This window comes from Montipora capricornis, chromosome 11 (assembly GCF_036669925.1).
Source record: "Montipora capricornis isolate CH-2021 chromosome 11, ASM3666992v2, whole genome shotgun sequence".
Taxonomy (NCBI): Eukaryota; Metazoa; Cnidaria; class Anthozoa; order Scleractinia; family Acroporidae; genus Montipora; species Montipora capricornis.
The window spans coordinates 6,723,211-6,746,384 of NC_090893.1; the positions used below are offsets into that span (position 1 = coordinate 6,723,211).

Consider the following 23,174-nt stretch of genomic DNA (forward strand, 5'->3'; position numbering starts at 1 on the left):
AAAAAACCCCTTCCCTCTCCCAGAGAGTAGTCACAAACATACGACGGCTGGTCAGAGTGATTGCGCATGCGGAAAAAACCTGTTTTGTCCCGGTTTAGTCGCTTTTATTCGGTCGTTTCGGATCGAGGGATTTGAAAGCGCGCGGAATTCCTGGCTGGGAAATAAATTTGATCAGCTGGCTGGGAAACCAACCAATTTTATCTAGCTGGCTGGGAAATTTCTTGTGTGTCTTGCTGGGAAAAAGGAACAGATAATGTTTTCCCAGCAACACTGAAAAACACCTGAAAATGCCTTAAGAGCATTTATTTTCATTAACTGGGGTATAATAATACATTTTACAACAAATTGGTCGTTGGGTGCCCCTGAAGAATATCTGTACGGTGGCCAATTTACATTATCAACTCCGTTGATAAAACCGAAGTTTTGTATACTACTTCCCCACCGACGCAGCACCACAGTTTCTTTAGAAACAAACCCATTCATACTTCTGAAGATGTTTGTTGCAGCATACGAAACGTCAAATAAAATATCATCGAACCTTTTAAAAGGATGTGTTTGCATCTTACGTTTGTTTCCACCTGACTTGCAGCATCAAACGTAGACGGTCTTGTAGGGCGTGTTGTTGTCTGGACGCCAATGAGAACTGCTTGTAGCATGTTGATGTCTGCAATCAATAATCTTTATTTATACACGATAAATATTTAAAGCGATGCTTCGCTTGTGGGATCGTGTCTAAATAATTAAGTAAGATAACTTAATGAATTAGAAAATAAATAGGATATACACCAGCTAAAATCATATAGCTACTTACTACTTACAAGTCTAAAACGATAAAAGCTCAAAATTCTAAAATACAAGGTGGTACTCAGGTATCGACTAGTTATTAACACTAATTATACTTAAAATCTTCCTCCCTTCTGTTTAATGTTTGAGGGGAGATACAATCGAAATCTAAGTGAAGCAGAGCCTTTGACCGTCTTGCCATTATCGCGTATTTCTTTACATTGTTTATATCGTTATTAAGTTGAGGAACCAACGTGTTCCAAACTATTGCTCCTCTACGAGCTACAGAGTTCCTCGTGTAGTTGGTGTTAAAACGAGGGACATCAATTTTCAGTTTTTTCCTAAGTTGATATCGCTTGATGTTATTGTTCTTAATAATAACTGACGTAGCGTCTGGAATCAGGTTATTGTGGATTTTATACATAAGCTTAGCTAAGCTAATTTTATACATAGAGGCTAAAGAAGACCAATTAGCCGTTTTCATAACATCTGCATTAGACATCTCCCAAGGTAACTCAAAGATAATTCTCGCAGCTCTACAATGCAGTGCTTCTAATGCTTCTAATGTCTGCGCGTGAGATTGGACTGAATATTCCAACATAGACTCTTTTTTATAAGAATGTCTAATTTGGGGGCTGAGGCTGGACCTTCTTATTTCCTTTGAGATTTGAGCGTGAAAACGTTCTTAACGTCCTCTACATCCTCTTCAACCTCCATTACAAAAAACCCTTTAACCCATAAACTCGTGGGGGTGAGATTTAAAGGGAGCTTAATTAAGCACGCGACGTTTTGAGACGCGAACAGCAACTAGAGTTGATCATGAACAGTTTCCCTTGTGAAGTTGTCTTCACCAAGGCACATATATTGTTAAGTATATTTTCTCCATTAGAGATGATTAGTTTAAAAACTTGGGAGACACTACAGTTATGGCTTGCGAAATATTATCTTTCGGTTGCCGTTCGCGCCTCAAAAAGTCGCATGCTTAAGCTCCCTATTAGACTTTACTTTTTCTTGTCAGTGCGGGTGGTTTTAACCGCCAGTGTTTCCTCACCGTACCGAAGCCTTCGTATAAAGAAGAAGAGCTGGAAAAGTGGAACGCCCAACTATAGTTTGTTATTGGTACAACCAACGAGCAAACAAACGGGAAAAGTATCCGTTTTGCTAGCAGTAACTCACCAAGATACTTCCAAAGACGAGTTTGTCCGTGTCCTTTGCGCGAAGCGCTAGAATTGAAAATAAATGGATAAATGCTGTTAAAAATCAATAAAAGCTGGAAAAATGGAACGCCCAACTATAGTTTGTTGATTCGTGCAACCAACGAGCAGACAAACGGAAAAAGTATCCGTTTTGATAGCAGTTACTCACCAAGATACTTCCAAACACGAGTTTGTCCGTGTCCTTTGCGCGAAGCGCTAGAATTGAAAATAAATGGATAAATGCTGTTAAAAATCAATAAAAGCGGGTTTTATTAAGGGGGCATAGTCACGGGTCTAACAACCCCTTACCCTTAAGATTTTGATCTTTGCATTTGAAATAGTTTTCTTTGACGTAAGATTCCATGTCAAGTAGTATTTGGCCATTTCCGCACGATTTAAGGTCAGTGGCTACTAATTCAAAGGTATTTTGCGCGGTTTACTGAATATGCGGGAAAAGCAGATCTTAACAAATGTTACTGAAATCCAAAAAGAAAATTGAGGGTAACAACGCATCTTTCGAAGATAATTAATCAACAATATTTGTATTTGTATATATTTAAAATACAAGCAATGTATGGCGTTCTTTTCCAAATTGAAGCTTAATTATCTCTGAAAAAATGCGTGATTACCCCCAGTTTTCATTTTGGATACCAAGAGCACTTGCTAAGTTCTGCTTTCTCCGCATAGTTTTGAACTGCGCAAAAATATCCCGTTATTAAAGTAGCTTAAAGTAAAGTAAAGCAACCATATTTAACGTCGATAACTCGTAACAGTAATTCAACTGACAAACCTGAGGTCGACGGTGCGCTCATTTTACTCCCCCCTCTCCATCAGTGCTCCGTTTTACGGGTATTTAAAGCTACTTAGCTACACAGAAAGGAAAGGAGTCGAAACAAGGATGCCAGATCCGGGAATCGAACTCAGGACCTCTTGCACCAAGGCCGCGCACTAACCGACTGTGCCATCCTTGCTCCTGAGCACCACCCTTAGGAAATCCGAGGATCTCGAGATGCGCAGAACGTATGTGCAATAACGATAGTAGGCACCGTCCTTAGGTTTGTCATATTTACCACCTTGTTTCCGAAACATTTGTCAGTTGGTATAGATTTCTCTCCCTTAGCTGGCCTTTTGAAGGTGGAAACTCAATTAGAAAGTATACGTTGTCAAGTATGAAACTTCGCTGTTACCTTTCAATTAAATGGACAAGACCTCAGGCCCGGAGAATAGCAGGCAGCTTGCGTTTTAAAAAATATTTGAGAATGCATGAAACCTTCGCTAACATGCATTAATTTGAACACTGCTTTAACGTCCAAGTAAAATCGGCAAAGATTTTTGTCTCAAGAGTACATTGTTCATTCCATGGGATTTTAAAGAAAATAATTGCATTTTTAAACCAGAGGGTCAATCAAAGTCAGTCGAAAATACAGATAAAGGAAAGACAGACACAGTGGATGGACATAAATGGACAATATTGAAACGGATTGCATTTGGGTAATCTTGAAAAGTCGGCCCGACGTTTTCAAGTTTATGGCAAATCGCCTGCATAAAGGTTGTATTTTGACTCCACTATCCAATCAGACACAACACGACTAACTCAATCACAACACAACTGTGTAGATACATGGGCATGCAGGACAGCTAGCGCCACAAGACGGTTTATTTTGCTTACCATATGCATACAAACTCCGCTCTAGCATAACAATACGTAAGCATACTTAATGGTGGGCACCTGCCGGATACGAAAACCCAAAACCCTTCGGGAATGAGGGAACGTATTCTCCAAACCCTATGCAAGTGCCACTACCCTATGGAGGCTAAGGGAAAAATTTAACAAAAAAAGTAGGCGAAGAAAGCTGAACTTAGATTGATTCAAATCCCTAACGGATCACTATTTGTACGATAAATTACCCATAATCCCCACCAGACAACCGGACCCAGTCCTCTGTTCCCTGCCGTCAAAATATCCATTTCTGCCAATTTCGCAGGCTACAATTGTCAGAAATAGCATTTTTGCTCAAAATCATCTTGTTTGTGATGTAAGGATAATTTTATCAGTAAACAAATTCCACATTACAATTTCGAGGTTTAAACTCGTGATGAACTAAAGGTTTTCCCTAAACACCTTAAAATAACGTGACATAGCCCCTTTAAGAGTCTTAAGAGTGAAACGAAAAGTCGTCTTCAATGATCACTTCAGTTTTTTTTTTTTCGCATAATTGCTACTCAAATGTTCGGCAATCACTTTTTAAAGCAAAGGGCGGCGAGAGGGAGTCAGGGATTGACTCAGGGAGGTGGGGTGAAGTTAAAAGGCTGTGATTTAGTAAAAGGAGTAAACTGCAGTGTGACAAAGGACACGACGGACGGAGGCAGGCTGCAGGTTAGGGTTGCAGGTCATTGTTTTACCATAACTGAAACAACCCAAACCTTTACAAAAATGCTAACCTTAGGCTTAAATATATATATATTTTTTGGGCCCAATGTTAGCATTGGTAAAGGTTTGGCTTCTTTCAGCAGTGGTGAAACGATGACCTGCTACTCTAACCTGCAGTTTACCCCATCCACACGACGGAAGCGAATAAACGAGTCGAGATCGGAAACTTGTAATCGTATTTTGGCACAAAATTCGTGGAATTATAAGCATTATCGAATAGATCGGCAACCAGGCTCTAAACCAGGCTCTAAACCGAAAAGTTACTTTTCGGGGGAGAGAAACGACCGCCGGAAATACGTCTCCGTTCGCAGGCTAGGTTTCGGGACGAAATGATACGTTTTGTCTAATAAATACATGATATATATGGCTGACCCAAAAGCATACACGGCTTGAAATTTCTCGAACAGGTCTGAGATTTGTTGTCATTTACATGAGAACGGTACCAACTCAGACCGGAACGAGAATTTCTTGTCTCGGTTGCTGAACCGAGACGAAGTCAGACCGGTCTCATGTAAACGCATAAGAAGAAAGGCCGATACGAACTCATGCCGGTCTGAGTTCGTCCCGGTCTCATGTAAATACCCCCTTAGATTGAATTTCCCGCGAATGATAAACTCCCGCAGGAGCCCGATGACCAATCACAAAAAAACTAACTTGACCGCATAGCGTCACAGAACAGGAACTGCCTTTGTTTTTTTGCAGAAAAGACAGTCTAAAAATAGATCGGTCTGTAAAAGGCGTAGTATGGGAGTTGTTCGCTCCTACTCATGGGCTCCTGTTAACTGGTAGTTTTTTTGTCTCCTTCCTCCTACTGGGGAAACTTTCGCTGCCATTTTTTTGCGATGTCACGCAACGCGAAGGAGACGATCGTCTTACTGTGTATTTAACAAATGACGTCTGAGGTGTTTTTAAAACTCTCTGGAGACTGGGCAAGATTGAGCCACATCCAATCAGACAATGCGTTACTTCCAGGGTATCGAGTTACGTTCCACGAAATTAAGAGGATTTATTTGTCTTGTGATACGCTCCGTGAGCGATTGTTTCTGCAGAGTGTTTGTCGACGATTTCTCTGTCAACTTAATTAGGTAAGAAAATTAGGGTTAACGATGCTTTGTTTTTTGCTTTTTTATGCAAAGGTGAAAATTCTTGGGGTATTTTAAGCGCTTAAACGTTCCCTTTCACCGTACACCACTTTTGAAATCACGTTTCACCCAAAGCAAAAACACAGTTCACATTGACTGCAATGTCGCTAAGCTATGCTGAGGTTTCTCGCTGGGTATTGGATCTGCCAAGTCGGACAATGATATGAATACCTCAAATATCTCAAGTTCTGCATTATATATATTCAAACTTCTCATATGATCTAACTGAACCACTATCCCGGAAATGAAGAATCATTCAGCACGTTGATTTTAAAACGTTTTTTGCGACTGGTATTAATTTCTTAGCCTTTATTTATAGAGCGCTAAATACAAGACAAAACACCCTTGAAGGTCTTGAACGAAGAAAGTGGTTTTCAAGGTGAGAAAGTGCTGAAAATTTCCAGAGGTTAGGTCAGAGTGCGCCTAACTCGTGCACCGAAAGCGTGCGCACGCTTTATATTAGAAGTAAGCTATAAGTTGAGGGTACTTAATAATGGAGCAAGCACTGAAGCAGGAATGTTTTCTCAATTCGATAGGAACTTCTATTTTAAATATTATCTCTATGTTTAAGCTTTGCTCAAAAACAGTTTATTTTTCAGTACTAAAATAACTTTGATATCGTAACTTTATTTAAATGTGTGTAATATGTTGTACCGCAAAACACTGATATTTGTTTGTAGTACAATTGAGTTCCTCTCATAATTGTGTTTTCAAAGTTGATTTGAAGGAAATAACTATAAAAACTATTTGATTCTGAGCAGGCTAAAGGAAAAACCAACTTGCTTTGTTTTAGACAACTGTTTCAGTGAGTTATTGACCTACATTTAACTGAATACTAGTTATCAATATTAAGATATTTTGGCTCATCTAAAATCTGTGGAAGAAAAGATCGAATCTTTTTAACTGGCATGTTGTAAGTTTATAATGTGCACAGTGGAGTCTTTGTAATTCATGCAAACAACTTTTGTTCAAGCTATTGTGGGGTCCAACAGGTGTGTCAATGTACAATGAAGAGAATAATCATCGCAACAGCTCTGTTGGTGATGCATTTTGCATCAAAGTGCACAGGTGAGAGTGCAGTGATAGTTATTCCAATATTTCTAGTTTTAAAGGATTTATTGTACGTTAGAACTAATTGTCAGTTTTCAGTCATGATTTAGTCTTAGTTAAAGTACTGGCTTTGTTCATGACACATAAGTGGGAAGCTTCAGTGGGATCTGGGAGCATGCTCCCCAAAAACTGTTTGAACAGAAATTTAAGGTGAAAAATGGTGTTTTTAGCTAACATGAGACCTGGAAAAAGTTCCTTAAATTGACAAGCATGTTGGCTGTCTCGTTCCATTCTATCCAGCGATGTAGTGAAATCCTTAATGCTAGTTTTTGACCAATAGAATACTTAACCAATGCTTTCCCACAGTTTTTCTCAGCACTACCTTTCTCATTAGCCTGTTCAAGGATCTCAGTTGATGGAGAGGAGCAAAAAAATTGTCTGGATTGAGGAAAAGCAAGTGCAAGAACGAGAATTCTATTGTTTTTATTTTCTGGCACTTGTTTTTTCCTTGATCCGGACCATTTTTTGTTCCTCCCCACCATCTGAGAGTATGGAACAGGCTACTGGTACTTTCTAATTTACCTAGGTAGACCCTTGTAGCTTTGTGGGGCATCATTTCAACTTGTGCTCTACAAGTATTTGTACTCCCAAGGCCTGAAACTTTCATTATGATGTCCACAACTTAAGGACGTTCGCGCCAAAATCTTCCTACGGTGAGATTTTCTTCATTTCTGGTCTAGAGTTAGGTCATAAAGTACATACTCCAAAAATGAAATAAAAAATGGGGGTCACCGACTTTGTTTCGGAGAAAATGGCAGTGGAAAAATGCCTTAATTTCGACAAATCGGTCATAATAGCGAGATGTAGGCTCATCTGCTCATCCATCGAAAATCATAAAAATAAACTGTTGGAGTGAAAGTTTCCGTGCATAGGTTTGTAGGAGTGAGATTTTAGATAATTGTATGCCGCTGGGGCTGTGGTAAACAATAGAGTTCATCCTCGACGAGCGTTTTCGTAAGCTCTATCCGTTGCAACCACTACCGGAATTCGATGGGACGAGGAAAGAAAATGTTAAAAAAAGATAACTTCTTACGGTGAGAATTTTTTCATTTCATCATATTTTGTAGATAGTAAGTAAAGTAAGTGATTCATGATTAAAAAAATAGGGGTCACCGATGATCTGAACGAGTAAAATCGATGTGATTTTGCAAAGCTCTTAGGAAAGTTCGTTTGTCACGCTTTTGCGTGACCTGTCGGGCAAGGACTGGAACCCAAGAGAGGATCGATCGTTGAAGAGATGAAAGGTTTTTACCGGAAAAAAAACCTTTCTCGAGCATAGCAACGAAGTTTTAAGCAGGGGTCATCTTCATTTGGTTGGTGTTTTGTATAATATCTCTCCATTGCCGTCATGCTCATCCTCTGGAGTGTGTTTTTTTGTGAAATTTAATAACTGATTGTTTCCACGCAGGTCCGCACTATTCAAGCGGACGAGGACGAAAATACTGCTCAATTTTCACGAAAGTAAAGGAAAAGAACTTTGCATTCACTTTGAACTTAAGTTCGTAGGGTAATAAAAACATTAAAAAGAAACAGCCCCATTAAATTTACGCAACGTTTCGTCCTCGAGTTTTCCAAACTTTCAGCCACTAGTCTACTCGATCAGCTACCTTTTCCAGAGCTTTTCCATCCTCCCGCTCACTTCTCTTTGAAGTTTCATGATGATTCGGAAATAAATGTGCCATTCTTTTGCCGGCCTGGAATTTTTTCCTCGGCGTTTTTGTCGCCGTGTTATTTTAACTGATGCTTGAAAAATTTGTATGAAAGTCAAGTAGACTAGTGCACGTCTGATAAAACCTCGCAAATATCAGTTGTGCAGTAGTCTACTTGACTTTCATAAATATTTTAAATCAATTTTGACTGATCACGATCTTCTCTGATCCAACGCTGTGCAAGACTTATCGTCCACGGTTTTTGCAAAGGTTTTAAAACCTCAACTTCACTAATGCTCGAAGTAATGCGTGACATATTACAGTCGCGTTACCTGCGCAGTAATGTTGCGCACAAACAATTAGCGCGAACATCCTTAAGAACAGAATATGTCTGGTACTTAAGTGTACAATACAATCAGAAACCCATAAGGGTTGAAACGTGTAACGCGCGTTCACAGCTTCCGAATATTCAGTGCGAACTGATGGGTTGAATACTTCAGTGCTAAGTACCATCTTTGGAAACCTCTTGTTTTTGTTGTTCCAAATATGGTACTTAACAAATTGAATATTCAGAGGCTTGTTTCCCAGCACACAAGGGGCCGTTACACGATACAATACAATACAATTTTATTTCCCCTTGATGTGGTTACTTGATTTAGTTACAAATGTTTTATAGTTGCCAATAATGTTTCTATTGTATTAAGTAAAAGTACTTGAGCATGGCAGCCAAATAAACCATTCGGTTTGCTAGTTGGCCCCCCATGTGTATTTAGAGATCATCTGTTTTGTTTTATATCATCAGCTTCTCCTACCTGTGATTCAAGATGCAGTGGAGGTCAGGGAAGTTGTCAAACTGATGGACGTTGTTTGTGTTGGTGGGGATGGACTGGGCCTAATGCAAAATACATCACATCTGGTGCTAACAAGAATAGGATACTGGTGAGAGCAAACTCAAAGAAAAAATCATTTTTTTCAAACAAGGTCTAACAGAATTTCATGGAGTGAAAACACAGCAATTTGTAAACGTTAAAGTTGGGTACAAGCAGGCAGGCTACATTTCTTTCATTCCATTTTTAGTACTGTGACAAAATGAAGCTCTTGGTGTTTTCTCTCCCTCCCCACCTCCCTTTAGTAGTCAGTTCTTCAAACATAATCCAGCTTCTTGTACTGGTACTGTCTATCTTCACAGGCTGACTACTGCACAATTGCATGTCACTACACACACGACTACCGAAACCCAAGATGTGCAAGTATCCCCACCCCCGCGGTGTGCAGTGTGCCTGTCAATAAAACAAGTCCAGCCATCCCCTGCGATCCAAACTGTGGCACAGGTAACTTTGTGTATGATGCATAATGTGAGAAGTTAGCTACTTATTTATGTTGCTCGATTTGTGGTGCAAGCTTCTGATTGGCAGATATTAACAATGGCTCACCTCAACTGTCCAGTAATGATTTCGGGAGTGAGCCCTGGCTCATTTCCTGAAACAGCAGCTGGTAATCGAGCCTACAAGGCTTAGAATGTAGTTTTCTTCATCATAATAATTTATACTAGTTGGCCTGTGTAGTAAATAAAATGTATAAGGTTTGAGATTGATGACATCCTTGTTTTGAAAACAGAGCTTTTCATACTTCTCTGTTTTGAATGCAGATGACCATTGATATGTGTTGCTGATTTTGACTTGATTTGTGTTAATTATTAATTTCAGTTTACAGTGTTCCCAGTTAGTGCTCCAGCGCTAGAACGACTAGACACTTAAATAAAGTTCCTTTCCTTTCCTTTCCTTTCCTTTCCCAGAATTAGTCCATGTTATAGCTACCCTGGGCCTGTTTACGTGACATTGATTTAGTCACCACTTTGAAGTGAAAGTGATTTCTGTCTTGATTATAGGAAGTTATTATGGACGTGGAACATGCCTGTCCAATGGGCGTTGCTTGTGTTGGTGGGGCTGGACAGGTCCTAATTCTTGCTATGTTGATGGAGGAACTTACAATAACAGAATTGTAGTGAGTTTATTTATCATCTTAGTGGCTAGAAGGGGTCTAGACAGTATAAGAACAATGAGATAACCCTAAAACATGGATGCAAGGCACTCTTGAAATAAAACAGTATTTAACAGGATGTTGATGGACTAGCATTCTGAGTTATTTGTTGCAGAATTTTATAATATGACCCCTTGCATTGAATGAGTGAAATATAGATTGTTTTCAATTGTGACAATGGCCATGTTTTTGTAACTAAAACAAAAGAAACTGATGGCATAAAATAAATGTCCAGACCTTGAAGGGTAAGGACACCAATGTGGTCCCCTGTTTGTTGTTTGGTGTTTCAAACACCAATTTATATGACTTCATATGCAAATACTTATCTCTTTTAAGATTTCACTTTTCCCTCGTCACAGGCAGACAGCTGTGTCAAAGCTTGCCACTATACACATGTGTACCGAAATAACAGCTGCATAACAGCTTCAACAACCTCAATGCCCACAACACGTCAGAGCACAGGAAGCCGAACCACCATGATGCTAAGCACAGGTAAACAATGATCACAGGGAAACCAACCCAATTAGCAGTGCCAACCACTAGAAACCAAACTCACCAGCAGTGTCAAGTACAAAAAACCACTCATCATTTACCTAGATTTGCAAAAATTAAAAAACTATCTACTATGTGCTGTCAAAATATTTAAATGTTACCTCTTGTTTTTATTTTGACAAGCTTCTCCTAAGTGTGATTCAAAATGTGGTGGAGGCCAGGGGATATGTCAAGCAGATGGATGTTGCTTGTGTTGGTGGGGCTGGACTGGGCCACATGCACAATACATCATATTGGGTCCTAACAAGAATAGAATACTGGTGAGAGAAAACTCTGGGAGAACTATAACTTTTTGAACAGCATTCGCCAAAGTCCCTTTTTGACTTATGGCTGTTTCTGCTTAGGTGGCCTCGTACACAATAAGCCTTTTCAGAGACATCACTGCCAAGCTGGCTACTTCTGCTGGAGAGAACAGGATAGTCATAACACTAGGGACTCCATCCCCTACTCTTTTCAAATTGTGTGTGGGTTCTTTAACGTCCCACAGGGAAATTATGAACATAGAAGATATTTGTGTAACAGGGCCTACAGTTTATAGTCCTTATCTGAGAAGACTTGAAAGTCTAACCATTTGCAGAAGTCATTACAAAGGCAGGACTTTCTCCTCAGTTATTTTAAGATCCTGAGTTTTGATCTGGCCAGGGTTTGAACCTGCGACCTCCTGCATGACAGCCTGATGCTCAACCAACTGAGCCACCGGTGCGCAGTGTCAAACAAACTCTCAAGGTGTATTATTGAGGAATGATAAAAACACCACAGGAACACTGTCAGCAAATCATAATGACCTTTGTAATTACTAAAAGTCGGGTATCAGACAGCAGGCTCCATTCCCTTCACTCCATTATAGTACTGTGACAGGATGAGCCTCTTAAAAGTTTTAAATTATTCTTTCCCTCCCTGCCTCCTTTGGACATGGACCTTTTCAAAAATACATCTGGTTCCTTGTATATGTTACAGTTTCATGATACCATCTATCTTTACAGGCCGACTACTGTAAAACTGCATGTCACTACACACATGACTACCAAACCCTAGCTGTGCAAGTATCCCTACCCCTCAGGTGTGCAGTGTGCCTGTCAATAAAACAAGTCCAGCCATCCCCTGTGATCCAAACTGTGGCACAGGTAACTTTGTGTATTATTCTAAATATGTGGAGTTAGCTACTCAAAGAAGTTTGTCTTTTATGAAGTTAGCAGCAGGCCATTAGGCAATTCATTCCTTCTTTCTTTCATGTTGCATATTTTTTCCTACTGGTGAATGAATGTGACTTTATTTGAAATTGAATCAAAAAGGAAATTGTTCAGAACACTGTGTATGAACAACCTTACACCTTTCAGATTCTATATCACTCCTGTATTAGAGGAAGAGAAGTTATCCAGGAAGTCACGTAACACTGGCATGACAGTCCAATGTACCTGCTATTTTGCACAGGGTATCCTTCTGAGCAAGGAATTTAATTTACATTGTTGGTTAAGCCTAAGATTGGAATTTCTTTTGTGACAGGGAGTTACTATGGTCGTGGCACATGTATGTCCAATGGGCGTTGCCTGTGCTGGTGGGGCTGGACAGGACCTAATTCTTGCTACGTTGATGGAGGAACTTACAAAAACAGAATCATAGTGAGTATCGTTTTATTGTTGATGAGATTTGAAACAGCATTAGCACCAGGGGTCCTGTGACAGGTCCTTTCGAGAGGAACCAAGGACTGGGAGGGACCCAAAAGGTACTGACATCAGCACAGGAAGGTGTGCCAAGAATGCCCAGTAGTAGTTATGGAGAAGAACAGTAAAACCACTTGCATTTAGCGAGTGGAAATTAAGCACAGGTTTTCCATCTTTTGCAGGCTGACAGCTGTGTCAAAGCCTGCCACTACACTCACGTATTCCGAAACTACTTGTGTGTGACATCTGCACCAACAGCAGTTCCCTCGACACAAGCACCCAGCACAGGGATTCCAACCACAGGTAATCCCTCTACAGTACAGCCAACCACGAGACATTTAACCACAGAGCAACCAATGACCTCAAACCAACCCACAGGAGTATCATCCACTGGGATCCCCACAAGTGAGCAAACGTCCACGAGCCAACCACTTACATCAAAACCCACCACTGGTCAGCCATCCACCAGGGTGTCAACAACATGGAATCCAACTACAGAGAAAGTGACCACAGGGAGATGGTCTTCTACAGCACAACCATCCACAGCCCAGCCGACAGCAGTGACCTCTGGTTGGCCTTCAACACGAAAGACCCCAGCACGTTCTACTACTTCTTCATCAACTACAAAACAAATGACATCAAATGTGCCAGAGACAACTGTTACAACCACCATGTCTCCAAGTACTACTGGCAAGACTACAAGTGAAAGAGTGACGACAACCACCAAAGCTGCTACAACTAAAGAAACTACAGTTTCTTCTGCTCCACTGACAACAACTACAGCTGTACCACCAACCACTGCACTAAAAACCAAAACCAGAAGGGTGATCTCAACAACAACTATTGCAACCACAACTCAAGTAGCAACAACTGCAGGACCGACTGAACCTCCCGAGCCTACAGAACCACCTGAGCCTACAGAACCAACTGAACCCCCAGGAGGAATTCTAATAAGAGGGATGGCTCCACACCAGGATATGGTAAAATTAATGTTTATTACATGTAATGACAACTCCCAACATCAGTGGCCTACCCCAGGGAGAGGTTCCTTGCTTCAATTAGTTTTTTTACCAAGGCCCTTTGTTCATTATTACTGGGGCTTTGGCCTCACCCATCTTGACATCTACACTATTAAGTATTGGAGGGCAATGTGAAGTGCTAGTTTTCTACCCATGTAAACCATGTGAGCGTTAGCCCTACTAATGGAATTGGGCCCACACAAGGACAGAGAAAAACGCTGACTAGGGTGGGAATACACTATAGAGGTTGATCCACCACTGTACAGTAATCCACTAATGTATTGTGACATTGGAGAGATTAAGCATGACGTTTACAGCCAACGGCAAATGGCAGGCTCCTGCTTGTCATAAAAGCGTGAAAATTATCTCATTTTAACTTGTCTCGTTCCTTTGAGAAGTTGCTTGATATATGGAGCTAACAGGACAGAAATGAGCTAATATCAAGCAGGGTTCTTCCATCTTTGGCAAAACCCTAATTTCACTCCGACGTTTGCCGTTAGGCGTCAACGTCATGCTTAATCTCTCTATTATCTAGTGTCTTTTCCATGTTAACCCATCAACACCTGAACTGCCCTGGACCGCCGCCACTGAAGAGTAAAATCGTCTGGCACAAGGCATAGTAAAATCTATTAAATCCTACTCCTAGGAGTCAGTGGGTTAAATTTAATGGGAACGTATGAGTGGATGTTAACGCACTTAACAACAGTGCAATAGCCCTAACTACAATCTTGGGAATGGTTTCTACAACTCTTTGCAAACAGTGTGCATAGGTTCCAATCAAATTTGAAGAAGATGGCAGCTGGTTTGCATAGAGAAACCAACTGTTGTCATTGTCAAAATGAATGTTAATCTTAGTCTTGAAAGAATCTGTCTTTTAGGGAAAAAGGCGGCTGCCTTCTCTGACTAAAGTAGCCATTTTCGTTCAGCAATGTTCAAGACGTTAAATGGCATATTTCGACATTCAACATGGCATGACACACTGTTCAACATAATTTTATGGAACAACAGCTGCAACATTTATTGATCAATCGTGCGTGTGTCACCGGTTTTGTCTTGTCTGAGAAGTCGAAAGGTGTAGTTATTTGATGATGTCGTCATATAGGGAACTCTTTGCTCTTACTTAATTTAAGTCCCATTTGATGCGAGATCTTGTGTTCAGTCATCTGATGGTTTACCAAATGATCCAACATACCGGTACTGACTGTCTTATTTTTCCGGAGACAAACTATATAAGAAAGGCTGGTTTCTTTTCGGACATGTTACATGCAGCTGAACTATAAAAATTGTATATCCTCAGTTCCAGACCCTGAGCATAGACCTTTTTGCAGATACGGCAGCCATTTTGATTTCTATTGTTTCAAATAGCTATTATGGGATGCCCACAGGGCAAATACATGTTAATTTGCTCCCTGAGCATCCCATGTCTTTCGAAACAATAGAAATCAAAATGGCCTCTGTATCTGCAAAAAGGTCAATAGAACATGCATCACAATCTTTCCAATGAATTATTTCCTGATCATAAGCCAAAAAAACTGTTTTTAACGTTAAACCTATTTATTGCGCGACATTCTTGAATTGTTTCCCTTCACAGGTACAAAATGATGTTGATGTTGGTGCACTACGAGATGAAGATAAAGAAAATGAAGAGCAAGGGAAGAAGAGTTTTAGCCCCACTGGTCTGGTGATAATCTTAGTTGTGTTGCTGCTTTGCATGCTGGGATTGGTCATTGGTGTCTGGTGGTCTTTTGGAAATGGAAACCACGTTTCCAGCCTTTTGCGTGGATATGAACCAGTTGGAGACCAGGATAACATGCCAATGAGGGAATTATCAGAATCATCCACATTTCCATAGTGACAGGGCTTCTCCCCCCTTTCACTGTCTATAAATTTAAACGTTTGCATCACTGGATCCAATTTGGAGATAATCATTTTTATAGCTCTAAATATAGCTGAATAATAATTAACAGAATTGGAACGAGAATGAGAATCTGTTCTGGTGATTACTTTTATTGAAGAAGTTTGAGAATTCTTTGCCATGCAAGTTAATTAAGAGGTTTGCATGGGAAAAGTTGCTGGGCTGTTGACTACATGCTTTCGAAGTTGATCTCATGCATTTGGTAAACTCATGTTTTTTACAGCGAGCTTGGCAGTCTTCTAATAGGAATGGTTTGGTTTTTTAATCTTTTTAAATATTTTTTTGTGACCAATGATAATAGTCATATTTTAGGATCAAAAGAATGTGTAATTAAGAAATATATATTTTTTAAATTGGCTGCTTGCCATTTCTACAGTTTATTATTTTTAGAGAAATGTACTAAATGAAAGAAAAATAATAAAAAAAAACAATTATTGAAGAATGGTTTCCATTGTCATAAAGTCAAAAGTGAGTGGCATATTGTACTTAATCGCTTGTTATTATTTTTAATTGCCAGGAAATACTACTTTGTGTCAATGTTGTTATCAGAACAAGTTAATTGAATCATTAAAAAAATAAAGTTACTAAAAGATCTGATGGTCAAGTGTTTTTAATTCTGTAGATACAGTCTTCATTTGACAAGATGCTCTCTGACATCATCTCTCCCTGTAAGTGATACCCAAAATTTTTCAAAGTGGAAATGTCCAGAGATTCGGCCTGAATAACTGAAGAGCCATAGCACCCTGTTTCATCTCCTTATGCCGCAAAGAAGACAAGAACTCCATGCAAGCTATTCCTTATTTTCTCAATTTGTTTATCTTTTACTCATTCCTCACCCAATTCCCAGGCAACTAGAGGCCCACGAGCTGTCATATCATATCATATATCTTTATTTACCCTCGGATTTTTAGAGTAGCTTGGTGTAGCTAATATCTCCTAGCATTTACCCTCCCAACCATGATACATCACAGAAGACAGACCACAACACCGGGAACAACAAGACCTACCGCACCATAACTACATGCTAACCGCTATAGATTTTCACAATCCTATATATGCTGTTATGTGTTGCAATCTTCTTAAAAACCACTATGCCTTCTATTCTATCATCAACACTCGATTAACATGGTGAGTAACATGCTATGCCACATAGGCCTGGCTCACATTCTTTTTCAGTAATGTCTGTAGTGTATCTTCAATCTGATGGCAAGGATTTGTCGTTATCATTTATGTGTAATGCCTTCTGTTCAGGGTGATCAGCAGTCTCTGCTCTTAAACTAAATGCCAGAAGATTCTTTAACTCCAATCAAATCCTAGCATCCCTTTATCAACCCAAATTCAATCTCCTGACACAATTCCCTCTGTTTTCTCTGATTTTGTCATGAGAGAGAGAGCCAGTGAGTCCCATAACTTCTCATCATTCCTTGTAAGCATTTGCCAGCATTTAATAGGGAGCAGGACAAGTTAAGCTTTCATAATTCAAATGCAATGAGAGCAGTTACTTTTCTAAATCCACACTGTATTCTTCAAGCTCACAATGAGTGCACCCTTGACCCCAAACGTGCTGTTTTCCTCCAACCTTGTTAAGAGCAAAAGAAACCCTGAAATATCAGCTGGTGACCTGAATACCCAAATTTTAGGTTGTTTATAAAACCATTGAGAGAAAGTGGAGGTAGAGTTGTGACATTTATGCCCAGGAAATCTTAACCACCCTCCCTGTGTTGGTCAAAATACCAGCTGCACGCAGGATGCTCCTCTCAACAACAAGGGGGAAGGAAGAACCTGGGTTTCAGGTTTGCAGACAGATCATCAACTCCATGGCATCTTGGTGTACATATATGTGCTGCACTCCACCAACAAACAGCTTGACAGCAATAATCCACCATAAACAATTATTTCCTTGGCATATTCATGGCTTTATTGAGTGTGGCACAGTTTGTTTGAACCCTCTGCATTGTCATTCTACTGTTTTCAGCTTCTTCGTGTCCTTTTCTTACGGTGGCTTGATAATCCAGTTGAAGCATTTCAGAATCTAAGGGAATCGCATTCACTCCTGACGACAGAAGCTTCTCGTGTAGGGTGTCAGTCAGCTTTGACAAGCCATCAAGGTCAGCTAGTTAATGAAGACACAAAATGCCATTATCTGCAATTTCACCGTCATTTCAGAGTTTAATTTATCTCCCTACAAATTGGATTTGTCACCTCAAAATCCCATGTAATTTATTGCTTTATGGTGATTTAAAGTGGAAGTCCGCAGACCACAAAAACTGAACTTCATGGTATGAATAATATTGACTTGGGGCTTATTGCAGCTTAGTGATTATCAAACGAGTCTCCCACCTCTGCAACCCGGGTTCAACCCTGACCTCGGCCATGAGGTCGTATGTGGTCTGAGTTTCAGTAGATATCAATCTGACTCTGAGGGTTTTCTCCAGGTACTCTGGTTTTCCTCCCACATCAAAATCGAGTCTAAGTCAATTACATCCGGCTGCGGGAGGATACCCTCAATAGGGATAACCTCTTCATTAAAGTGAATGAATAAAGTTGTTGGTTCAAGAAAATAATACCCACTAAAAGGGAATACAAGGGAACAAAGGAGCCTAATCCTAAACATGATAGAGCTGCATCCTACACCAGTCCACTGACAGTAGAGGTTGTAAAGAGCTACATGGTACTACCGGAATGGTTACCAAGAGCAAACATTGTGCAAATAAAGTTCAATGACCACAAGCCAGGTCACTCAGTGAAATGATATTTAACAATTATTCTACGAGGGCACGCTGAATATGAAGTGATAAATAACCAATGAGCGTAGCACCAAGTTGGTTATAATCATATTATATCCAGCAAGCCCAAGTAGAATAATTAACTATGAGAGGGTGATGTGAAGTGAGCATAATTATTAGGTACAGCAGGTATATGAACTGGTAGCTTGAGTAGTTTAGTTCTTAATAAAAAGTGATATACTGGTATGTGAAAATGATTCAAGTCTAATAAAACAAGGGGTAACTTACTTTTCGCATCCTCTAGGGAGTAGGGCATGCTTGAACCCATCTGCCTGCAAAAAAACAGAGTGTTTCCTTCTTTGTTTTATTACTGCTCGTTTTTGCGCATGTCATGAGTGGTCTTCCCTAAAATTGAAACTACCAGAAAGGAATGTTATCAACTTGCTCTTTTAGAGAATACGAAAAAACAAAAGGCAAAAACATACATAATATTACACAGCACACTAGCCTTACATCCTCTAGTAGTGAACAAGTATTTGCAGTTCAAGATAGATAAAGTACTGCAATTTGGCAGTGATCCAGTGAAGGCGTATTCGTAGATTATACAATTGCTCCCTTTCGCAGCCACTTTCTTTCTTTTACCTGCTGAGTTGACTTATGTTGTCTTTGCAAGAAATGGAGGAGCGATTGCAGAATACTTACATGCCTGTGAAGAATTTATTAGCTTGCTGATGTACAAGGTCCAAAACAGAGTCAAAATCGCCCGCATTCACTGATGCACCTACAGCCGCCATGATGCACAGCTGTTAAGATTTGTAGGTACGTCATGTATGACAAATGATGATATAGTACCTCTTGAGATGACGTCCGTGTGCCAAGGTAAGGGAGGGGAGGGTGAGTAAGAGAATTAACAATTTATTTGTTACAATTCAGTTCAAGGCTTTTGAAAACGGTTTTCCCCATTATTTTTCACATTCCAATCTGCACTTTAATTTTTTTCTCGAGTTTTTGGTGCTATGTTGTAAAACAATATCTAATTTATTACCCTCCCTTCCCAATAAATTTTTCATTGACCAATATGTCGCTGCTGTCATGACAAGCCCTCCCGTGACGTCCCGTAATATATCCTGTTTTCATTTGTTTTTCTTGTTTTAGCCTTACTTTACTCTTTCATTAACATGGATTATTCACCAGCCGCCATTAAAGAAGCAAATCATCACATTCAAGGGTTGATGGGACGAGTTCATGAACTAGAAGAACAAGTGAAAGAGCTCTCCGCTGAGCTAAAAAAGCAGAACGAAGCGCATGCAGAAAATTTAAAGATCCTTCCTCTTCGAATGAATCAGACAATGAGACAAAAGGATGAAGAAATAGCAGAACTGAAACAAAAACTTAAACACTCTGAAGCTACAGTCGAGAAGCTTGTCCGAGAGGCTAGGGAAAGAGAGTCAATTTTCCTGCACGCAAAAAATCGTTCAAGAGTGCTGGACGAGATCTTGAAACATCGCGATGCCTTTGAGAGTATCTTAACTTGCTTGAGTATTCTTGATGATTCTGAATATAGCTGGGTACCAGACGAGAGGACAATGGTAGAAAATGGTATACCAAGGGAGACTGATTTACTCGATAGTGACGAAGAAGATATCAATGGTAACACAAGTCTACCAATAACGAAAGGCAGTGGTATTGGACAAAGTTCATCCTCTGTCGATTTTGGAGCAAGTGGGACATCCAGAAAAGAGATGTTGGGGCAAGATAATCCTTTTAGAGACGTTTTAAGTCCTTCTGACGAAAAACCAGCACCCTATTTTGTCTGAAGATCTCAGTTAAATCAGGGCTGTTTTTTTGTTTTTCAAAGCTTGGACAATTGAAAGTATCAGCAGTTTAGTAAGGGAAAGTTCTCCTGTTTAATTTTCCACGTTTTATCACAAATATTCTTATTGTATACTCAACATAATAATACATGTTTCTGATTGGTCAATGACAAATGCACAATTGGGTTATAAAGTGCAGTGCAGAAGTTGCTATGGAAACAGCAATGGAGTAAATAAAAAATGAAAATTCGTATTTAGTTGCTCGTGCATGGTCACCCGTGATGTTTTGAAAGTTCTCAAATTTTTGAGAACTTTTAAATCACCATTCCTTCCCCTAAATCATCAAATGCACTCCCATTCATATTATTTCCTATACTTACTATATGCTCACACTAGAGCACAGCATGGTCATGAATGTTTATCAATTTACTGTGAATGACATAGAGGAGTAGAGTAGTCTGACCACACAGAGTGGTCTGTTCCAAGTACATGTTCGGAAGACCAAAGGAGAAGGAAAGGAGGGAGTGATGATGAACTGTGCGATACGTATGTGTTTGCGGGCTACACAGGGACAGGGAAGGCGATTTTAAAGTGGAAAGGCTGATGTTCTGACCAAGACAAATGGGAATAATATTGGACCATAATTTGTTGGGGCCTCTGTTTCCCTTTAGAAGTGCCCAAACAAAAAAGTGATAAACCTACCTGAAGCTCTTTCAGCCCCTACCCTTTCACATTCCCTGCTGTAGGCATATTTATGTGTACTGTAAGATGTATCTGGGCCTTGAGCAACTGGGGATATGGAAGCAGTATTAATGATTATCAGCACTACCTTCTTGTTTAAAAAGCTTTCCATGGGAACTAAATTTATTCTAATATTACTCTTATCAATAATAATAATATTGTAGAAATTTGTTTGGATACTGAAATTAATTTCAAAATTATTATAACTGTCAATAATTATTGTAGTCATTTTCGTATGTGATGTTGCCCAAAATTTGTGAAAGTCAGACAAGAGAAACAGGAATCTTCTCAAGTCATTTTATTAACAGAGGAAAGTGGTAAAAAATCTTAACGTCAATAGAAGATGCCAGCAATTTGTAAAGTTTTTTAAGAGATATTCTTAATAATTATTAGTAGGCATCCGTAAGTTGCTCTGTGGTGCACGTGTACTAGTCCTTAAAAAGAAGATATTTTAGTGAAACTTTGGAGTTACTAATTCTTCGCTTTAGAACATGCTTAAACAACAGCTCTTTCCGAAGAATTGGATCGGAGTTCCGACTGCTTGTTGTGTTCAGGGGAGAAGAGAACACAACAAGCGTTCGAGGCGAGGAGAGAGGGCTGTTCTCCCAGGCCAGCATTTTCGTTTTTACATTGACCAAAGTCTGGGACGGGGCCTCTTCCGAATATCAATCAGTGATGCATAATTACATTAACAATTTCCGGTCTCTTGGCTTTCTGTTCATCTGCTGCCAGTGCACATTGCAAAATAATGGGTGTACTAAACAGCATCACCTGAATTCACTTCCTGCAAAGTGCTTAATCAACGGAAATTACTTTGGCAACTGGAGAGGTTTTCAACACAAACGGCTTGAAGAACAGAAGATGACTCACTTGTAACCTGAAGTTCTTAAATTCGTTTTTCATCAAAGTTCTTTGTTACTGATCACTACTTCACACAACGCCGAATGTTCAGTTGTTTCTTAAGCTCTGTCATACTCAAAGAGCATTTCTTTCTATGTTAACTTGACGTAGAAACGAGATGTCAGTTTGCACTTAAAAAACTTCAAAACAAAATTGCCATCATTCCAGTATTAGAACAGAGTCTTAGGTGTACATATTTGGGATTCTGTTTGTAACACAACTGAATTTTTCCCGTCAATGAATCTCAAGGGTCACCGACTGTAACTTTCGCATTCCGAAACAATATACAGCACCGAATTATCTTTGGTATAATATTTGGCTTTTCAAGGAGCCCCATAGAACACGTTATTCGCGACACGTTTAAGGCCTAGACACACTGGAATTCATCAGGGCGTGTATGTTACAACCTAGTCTAAGAGGTCTGATATCGGGCCATGACGACTTTATTATGCCAGAGTCTGTCAGCACAGCTGGCATCACTTGCTAATCACAACAAACAGGGTTCACGTTGATGAGCTTTTGTTTTGCTTTTCGACCGCGTGGTGACATCTGGAGCATTGTTTGGGGGTTCGGGAAAAGAAAGTTGTCTGGATCTGTCTTGTGAAGTGTGAAAAGTTTCGAAGTTTTTCAAAGGTAAGATGAGACTGTACAAAGAAAAACAGAAGTTTCAGGAGAAATTTTCAGGAGAACAGGGATAAGAAAGTTATTTTTAACAAAAAGATTGCCACCAAAGTACTCTCTATGTCACGGAGATTAATCGAAACCAATGACAAAGGCGGAAACAATATAATAAGTAAGTTAGTGAAATACTGTTAATTCGTCCATTTTGTGCAGTGTTTTTACTTACAGAGTTACTTAAAACATTTAAAACCAGTTCGTTCAGAATTAATGGTAGTAGATTTCTGATGTGTTGCTACTGAACTTGACGTTAACGAACAGTAGTTGAGAAATGATACTCACATCGTCTGTTTTATTAACAAAAAAAAGTCTTTAGATTTTTTAAAGCAGCTTGGTAGCTTGGACGAAGCTGAATTAAACGGTTAACGTCCTTTAAACAAGTTGTTCAACTCGACGTAAAGAGCCACGCATGATGAAGACTGCTCGAGTGACCATCAGATAAACGGCGTAAATGCGAATGGAGGTTACACCTCTCATTCTGACAAGCATGAAATCGAATGAAATGTTTGACTTTTGCTGGAGTGTCGATATTGTCACGTTGATCTCGGTTTTCTCCTTTTCCCAGAGATTTTAACTTGAAGTCATATTTATTTTTCGTCAATCATCACATTGCCATTGCTTTATTAGTTCTTTCTTACACGCCCAGTGCGAGCGTTCAATTCAAAAAGAATGGTGATCGCTGTTCCGTAAAACAACACTGTGTTATAACAATCAGTTTTCATTCTATAGTGATATTTTAATTAAAAGAAAGACTAGCCGGTTGTTATGTTTTTTGTCCGAAAGAAAAAGACTAAACATTGAGGTTAAGAGACACGTA

At 39.6% G+C, this 23,174-nt stretch overlaps 2 protein-coding genes and 1 pseudogene across 2 annotated transcripts; 2 read left to right on the plus strand and 1 right to left on the minus strand.

Moving 5' to 3' along the window:
* The first annotated feature begins 5,404 nt into the window (after window positions 1–5,404).
* Window positions 5,405–16,092, plus strand: LOC138023963 (mucin-2-like; annotated as a pseudogene).
* A 278-nt stretch (window positions 16,093–16,370) lies between these two features.
* On the minus strand, window positions 16,371–19,040 carry LOC138023969 (uncharacterized). The gene is made up of 3 exons (XM_068871053.1): window positions 18,927–19,040; window positions 18,513–18,556; window positions 16,371–17,611 (listed from the first exon to the last, which is right to left on the minus strand). The coding sequence occupies exons 1-3, from the start codon at window positions 19,016–19,018 to the stop codon at window positions 17,391–17,393; spliced, it is 357 nt and encodes a 118-aa protein (XP_068727154.1). The 5' UTR covers window positions 19,019–19,040; the 3' UTR covers window positions 16,371–17,390.
* Window positions 19,041–19,323: 283 nt separating this feature from the next.
* On the plus strand, window positions 19,324–20,291 carry LOC138023968 (vimentin-type intermediate filament-associated coiled-coil protein-like). The gene has a single exon (XM_068871052.1). The coding sequence runs from the start codon at window positions 19,403–19,405 to the stop codon at window positions 20,039–20,041; it is 639 nt and encodes a 212-aa protein (XP_068727153.1). The 5' UTR covers window positions 19,324–19,402; the 3' UTR covers window positions 20,042–20,291.
* The last annotated feature ends 2,883 nt before the right edge of the window (window positions 20,292–23,174 follow it).